Source organism: Myotis brandtii, unplaced genomic scaffold (assembly GCF_000412655.1).
Source record: "Myotis brandtii unplaced genomic scaffold, ASM41265v1 scaffold702, whole genome shotgun sequence".
In the NCBI taxonomy this organism is placed as follows: domain Eukaryota; kingdom Metazoa; phylum Chordata; class Mammalia; order Chiroptera; family Vespertilionidae; genus Myotis; species Myotis brandtii.
Genome location: NW_005370755.1, coordinates 331728 through 339194, shown reverse-complemented (window position 1 = coordinate 339194; position 7467 = coordinate 331728). Strand labels below are relative to the sequence as shown.

At 37.9% G+C, this 7467-nt stretch overlaps 1 protein-coding gene across 5 annotated transcripts in view; it reads left to right on the top strand.

Annotated features, from left to right (window-relative positions):
- ERBB4 (erb-b2 receptor tyrosine kinase 4) overlaps positions 1-7467 on the top strand; it is a 916002-nt gene that overhangs the window by 904009 nt on the left and 4526 nt on the right. For 3 of the 5 annotated variants that reach the window (XM_005882277.2, XM_005882278.2, XM_005882276.2), the window contains 2 exons: positions 4979-5026; positions 5834-6131. In XM_005882277.2, the coding sequence (XP_005882339.1) occupies positions 4979-5026; positions 5834-6131 (346 nt within the window). The remainder of the gene's footprint in view (positions 1-4978; positions 5027-5833; positions 6132-7467) is intronic. The other 2 variants (XM_005882279.2, XM_005882280.2) reach the window with 1 other exon arrangement.

Here is a 7467-nt window from a genome sequence, read left to right as displayed (position 1 = left end):
ATAATTAAACCAAATAAATAAATAAATACATTAATAAATAAACACAAATAGACAAAAGACACTTGTGAAATATATGCATTTGGATATAGTATATGTGTGTGTATGAGTGTGTGTGTGTGTGTGTGTGTGTGTGTGTGTGTGTGTGTGTAAGCAGCTGCCTAGATTCAATAAGCTTACCCCAGTCCTTACTGTGTTTTGTATATGGCCACATTTTGTTTTTTTCTTCTGATTGTTCTATGAAAAATGAAGATTCTAAATCTAGATGTCTCAAATATTCTTATGTTGAACTCAGTAGGGGAAAAGATAGAGCCATGAATCAGGAATTGTACATAAGGCCAACAACAATAAATCCATCAGCTACCTGGCCTGAGAAAATGTAAAAATGCCCATCGGAAGTTAAGAATATATGTCAGAGAGGATAAAATACATGGGTAGTGTCTATGTAATAAATTAGTAGTGATGCATTAGCAACATCTTACAGAGACACATGCTATTTTAGTTAAAAGGATTAGAGTGTTTCTTGGCCTTAGAAACTTTAATCCTATAGTTAATATTGATAGAAACAATTATCTGAAAATTTTTAAAAACTGGCTCTCATTAAGAACATGCTTAATTTAGATGGAAGTCAGGCATTAAGCTCGTGCTTTTGTTTGTTTTGTGAGTAGATAGATTTGTATGATATGTATTTTTAAAATCATAAGGCACAGTTCATCTGGTTAACAATTCAAAATTTTCCAAGAACAATATTAAATAATACAACATTTTAATTAAAACAATAAATATGAGAAACACAGTGCATGTAATAACACAGGTTCAAATCTTGATCATTCGACTAAAAAGTAAATTTTAGGACACGATGTATGTGAAAGTGCTTTTCACACTGTATGTGATATATGCTGACATTTGCCTTCTCTATACCCTCTGGCATTTGAGTCCGAGTTAATCATACAATGTCCCAGTGACATGGCAACAAAATTAAATTAAATTCTCTCCATCACCCTTACAAATACCCCACCAGGAAAAAAGAATTCTCCCTATCACCTGCCCGTTTATAACCCACCTCCACTATCTCCACGCTGCTCACAGTAACTCCCCTCACCAGCTAATTGAACAGATGCGCCCAGGCTGCTTCCTGAAGGTCTGCAAGGCTGGGCTTTGACGGACAGCGGAAAGTGGCACAACGGAAAAACAAAAGCCTTTCACTGAGGGCGCCGCTTTGTTCTGGGCAGAACGTTAAGGTCACTCCAGCTCATTCTGACGGTGGGGATCTTAATTTCTACTCAACCAATTTACTTGCAGCTGTCATTCTTTCCGCTGTTAAAGTTCAGCTCTTCAAGTGTGGGGGGTTGGGGGGCGGGAGGTGGCAGGCAATGAGAAGAGCTTGCTGCACAAACTAAAAACAGCAAAAAGCAAGTAGAAGTGTGGGGGGTTGGGGGGCGGGAGGTGGCAGGCAATAAGAGCTTGCTGCACAAACTAAAAACAGCAAAAAACAAGTAAAATCTGGCTTGGCTCTCAAGTACAAGAAGTTATTTTCAAAGCCCATAAATTATGACATAGCGATTAACATGTAATTTAAATATATTTAAACAACAATTATATCACATTCCCAGCCCAGCTAATTGGCCTCACAGATGTTCCCTTGTAGCTGCACTGCCCTTCCAGGGGGATATGAATGAGGTGCTTTTCATCATGGAAAATAGAAAAGAGAAAAAAGGGAAAAAAATGGAAGCACAAACATAAAAAGCAGCCAATAACCCTAAAGAACAATGAATGCTAAAGGGGCTTTGCTTAGCATTTTTTTCTATTTTAATGTAACAAAAAGCATTTAAAAGTAGCAAAAGCATGAAGACGCTCCTGTTCCTGTGATGGTATCTGGCAGTCTATCCAGATGGAGTTGGCAGGTTGTTCACAGAAAGACTTCTCAGGGCAGGGACAGTGGATGCATTCTAGCAGGACAGCGCCTCACTTCCTGTGTCTGAACAGACTGCGCATGAGGGCTCGTTATTGTTAGTATCATGCCTTTACCGCTGAAGGTGGTGTGGCCCAGATCATGAAAATAGATAATAAAGTACTTCCTGATGAAGAATCAAGGCTGTTTCCTCAGTGTGATTCCAATCAAACATCACCTAGTACAGCAACTCTTGCAAAGTAAAAAGTGAAAGGAACACTGGTAATTACTAATATTTTTTTATACCTTATCTTCCAATCTGTAATCATGTAATTGAAATAAATCCACTGCTGCCTCATTTCCTTCTCGCCATTTCTTCTAATAATCTCAGGTAATGTGTGATAGTACAGTGTAAATTCCAAAAGGCCAGTGACCATGTGTTTCTTAACACATCATGATACCTCCAGCATCTTCCACCATTCTTGTGCTTTTATTTTAGAGAATTAATAAATCTTTGTTAAATGCGTGTGAAATGATGAGGGTTTAATGATAGGGTAAAACCAAGGGTTGTAATACAATAAAGTACCACCAGGCAATTGTATTTCTCATACCATCCATCTATTTTGTATATCACTGGACTATACACAAAATTCCTTTCTCAAATTATATGAACAATATATTTGATTTCATATCTTTCTAAAAGTTAGCAAAAAAAAAACCTATATTTAAAGAAATGTAGAACAGGTAAGCATTTTTAAATGCCTTTTTGATGAGTAGCTTTGGCATTTTAATTGTTTGACTTTAAAAATCCGATTTAGCAGATGTGAATATTTAAATTTTATATATTCTCTACATATGTGCAGAGCTTTCGAAGTTCAGTTATAAAAATTAACTTACTTTGTCTGCACTAAGAATGAGGTAGAGAGGCCAAGAATGAAAATGAGGATCTGAGGTGTTTCATGACTGGCCACATCACCTATAATTGGGACTGGAACTCATAAGGCGATCTGTCTATTTAATGTGGAATACCACTTCCTAGGCATTACATTTTAATTATACCTCTAACTTTCCATGCCTTTTAATGTGTCTTTAAGTTTTGTTATCAGAGAAGGGAAGAAATAAATATTTTCTATGCCATCATGTAAGGGACTAAGTTGTGTGGAAAGTTCAAATGTAATCTCACTGTGCATAACTCACAGGTTTATAACTTGCCCCTTGGCTAGTCCAACAGACTAAGTTAAAGGAATTGTACTATCCAGTAATTACTAATTACATTAAACAGCTCACCTCCATGAGACCATATTCTTCTTAGATTGTTTTGTGAATCTCTAAGTGGTAAAAAAAAAAAAAATTGACCTGGAATAATAGTCAGCTATATTTCATTGATGTTGCAAGATGTTGTCTTTGAGGTTTAGTTTAGTTGTCTTTGTTCATTAAAAGACAAATTGTAGAGAATACAAGCTTTATCAAACCAACTGTTTTTATTTTCTCAGTTATCTCCAGTGCCTAGAAAAGTGCCTGGCCACATAGACAGTAGGTTCTCAGCAATGTGTTTAATGAATACATTTCTATATGCAAGTTTTTGTTAAGAAACAGAGTTGGTATTTGTACAACCCCCTCTACTTACCCTAAGGAACATTGTCTTTAATGTTTTATTTTATTTTTGTATCTACTTTTACTTAGCCCATAGGCTGGATGGTTTATTGAACTATAAGAAAATAGATATTTTTGCTATTGTTTTTTAAAATGTTTTTATTGATTTTAGAGAGAGAGGAAGGGAAAGAGAGATAGAAACATCAATGAGAGAGAAACATTGATTGGTTGCCTCCTGCATACCCTTACTGGGGATGGAGCCCACAACCCAGGCTTGTGCTCTGACCAGGAATCAAACCAGTAACCTCCTGGGGCATGCATGGGAGGACACTTAAGCCACTGAGCCACACCGTCCAGGGCTTGTTTTGTGTTGTTGTTGTTGTTTTTTAACTGCAATTTGATTTTACTGGTTCTAAATAAATGAAAATAAAGTAAATAAAGCAGGTTTCTAGGAAATAAATTAATTTCCTAAAATTTTCTGCTGTTTCTTAGCTTTAAAAAAAAATAAGACTGAGCACTAGCCGGTTTGGCTTAGTGGATAGAGCGTCAGCCTGCAGACTAAAGGGTCCCATATTTGATTCCAGCCAAGGGCACATGCCTAGGTTGTGGGCTCAATCCCCCGCCCCATAGATCTCACATTAAAAAAAAAAAAGACTGAAGAGAAAGAGCATGTACCTTTTTATAAGGAAAGGTTAAGAAATTAACACTTTGCCCGGTTTGGCTCAGTGGATAGAGCATCGACCTGTGGACTGAAGGGTCCCAGGTTTGATTCCAGACTAGGGCACATGTCCAGGTTGTGGGTTGTGGGCTCGATTCCCAGTAGGGGGCATGCAGGAGACAGTAGATCAATGATTCTTTCTCATCATTGATGTTTCTCTCTCTCCCTCTCCCTTCCTTTCTGAAATCAATGAAAATATATTTTAAAAGTAAATAAATAAATTAAAGTTAAACAGTAACTTAAAAAAAAGAAGAAATTGACCCATTGCCAAAATGGTGAAAAATATATGTAAGTTGTTAGAAAAAAAAACAATATTCCAGGCAAATCGAAATCCACTTCTATCTGCTTTGAGAGAAATGTCTTCTTATAAGGGAAAAGTTAATGGCTATGGTATGAGGCCATTTCAGTTATTTAACATTAATGAAGAAAACTCTTCCTTGTTTAAAATTACAGTTAATCATTCACTGTTTTTCCCTTTCTCCTAGGGCTAATCAGAGGAATAATCATTGTCCACTTAATTTTTAATACATTTAAAAATTTTACTTTTTATACATAATTTTCCTATCTAGGGACTAAGTTAAAATATTTAATCTCCTCAAAACACATCAATAAACTTGCTTGTAGTCAAAGTGTGTAGAATTTTACCCTTTAGCAAACTTCACTGTTGTGCATGGTTTCCTCTCTGGTTCATACGACTCGTGTGGCTTTTCTTTTTCTTTCTTTTTTTCATTCATATTACCTCTTATTATATCCATCATTCCATTTTTCTTTCCTATTAGAGTGAAATTGGACACAGCCCTCCTCCCGCCTACACCCCCATGTCAGGAGTAAGTATTTCACAATCGACCTTCATCTATTAGGATTTTTGGTCTTTGCTTACCATGTTTCCTCTCTCTTGTCTCCCTATAATTTCCTCATTTTGCCTTTGCCAACAGTAAGTTAAGCATTTGCTGTAGATTGTGAAGCAGACTTTTTTAGATATCTATTATTATTTCAGTAGATAATCCAAAATGGAGATATTATGCATCAACAGTAGCTTTTGATTTTTACCCGGGCTCATAAGTTATATCTCTAGTGAGGAGGTTATCTTGACTACCATGATGATAGGTCGTGTGCTAAAAAGTGAGACACTCTCCAGTTAGGTACTGGAGACTCACAGTCATAGTAACTACAGAGTAGAATGCAGTAAGGAAACATCGCCACTCAAATGGCACCAATGTGCTTCTGTTCTTAATGGCAACTGCCTATAATTAACTATGTTGCTATATGTCATGAAAATTCACTTTGAATTTTCTATCAAAAACGGGCAATGGTGGGGGGGGAAATGTGAACTATGTTTATTAGATCATATGGGGGTAGGTGCTTAGTAATATTAAGAGATTATATATAGTTCCAAATTGTTTTCCATGACTTAAATTTTTAAGAAAAATTGGAATTTTAGGTGTGATTAGTCTGTAACTGAATGCCATTAGCCACTAGGGGAAATAAGGTAAATTAAAACAACCAAACAATCAAAAATCAAACCTGACATGTTTCTGAAAGACGAGCTTCCATATCCTTTAGCTTTTCACATTCATTTTTTGCAACTCTTCCTAACAGTAACTGTTGTCTGAATGTGTCTCTACTATTGACAGAACCAATTTGTGTACCGAGATGGGGGTTTTGCCGCAGAGCAGGGAGTGCCCGTGCCCTACAGAGCCACGACCAGCACCATCCCAGAAGCTCCCGTTGCTCAGGGGGCCACAGCCGAGATGTTTGATGACGCCTGCTGCAATGGCACCCTACGCAAGCCGGTGGCACCCCATGTCCAAGAAGATAGCAGCACCCAGAGGTACAGCGCCGACCCCACGGTGTTTGCCCCGGAACGGAGCCCACGAGGAGAGCTGGATGAGGAAGGCTACATGACCCCTATGCGAGACAAACCCAAACAAGGTACAAACAGGATGTTCAGAAGTGATTGCCTTTCTACATTCACATCCATCAAAATAGGCAAAGTGTAGCAGGGGTATGGCCAAAGCTCTGGACTCTGCATCGTCTGTGACCCAGAAACAGACCCGGGCTGCTGCCATCCAGGCGGTACTCTCTGAACCAGCAGCAGCCGAGGCAGTGATGGCTTTTTAGAAATCAGAGTCTCAGGCCCTAACTGCATAAGAGCCTGAATTTCAACAAGATCCCCAGGTAGTTTTTAACATGGTCAAGCCGGAGAAACACTAACCTAAACATATCGTTATTGAAATATTTGAATGAGGTAGCATATCACAAGAGTTCAGAACCACTGTATTATTGGACTTATCATAAAGACTGGGATTGTTGGCAAAAGCGTCCGAAGATTTTAATGGCACCAGTAACAGATTTGGTGGATCCTTTAAAATGGTGTCATTTAAATGACCTAGTTTATTACAGAAAATTATGATTTCTTCTGACACATTTCAAAAATTAAAGTTCTAGCCCTGCATATACTTACACGTATATCATTCCACCTTGAAAATATCCATAGTTTGTGGTTTCATAAAGCACCATAGTAGTTCCCTCTTATCTACTGTTTTGTTTGCCATGTTTTTAGTTACCCATGGTGAACCACAGTCTAAACAAATCAAAGGGAAAATGGCAGAAATAAACAGTTTATGTTTTAAAGTGTGTGCTGTTCTGGGTCGTGTGATGAAGTCTCCGGCCACCCTGCTCTGTCCCACCCAGGATGTGTGTCCACGTTGTGTACACGCTCGGCTCATTGGTCACTTAGTATCCATCTAGGTTTTCACATGGATCAACTCTATCACAGTGATGGTGCTCAAGCAATCCCTTACTTACTTAATCATTTCTACAAAGTGCAAGAGTAGAAAGGCTGGCAATTTGGATGCCAAAGAAAAGCCATAAAGTGCTTCCTGTAAGTGAGAAGTTATGTATCTATAGGGAAAAATCAGTATAAATAGGGTTTCGTACTATCCACACTTGCATCTGTACTCTTCACTCTTTCAGGCATCCACTGGGGGTCTTGGGACATATCTCCCATGGATGAGGGGGGACTAGTATACAGTGTTATGGTGGAAATGTTAAACACCCAAATCAAGCAACATTTCCATTCTGAAAAAACCTCTTTCCTTCTACATTAAAAGCATCACAAAAAGAAAATAGATGGTTGTTATTCAAAACTGATGATCCTGTCTCAGCATCTTCAGTGTCAACAGCAAACTGTATTTTAAGACTCTGTATGAGGGCCCATTATGTCCTGTAATATTGGCTATATTCACTTTTATAAAATGTGAAATGC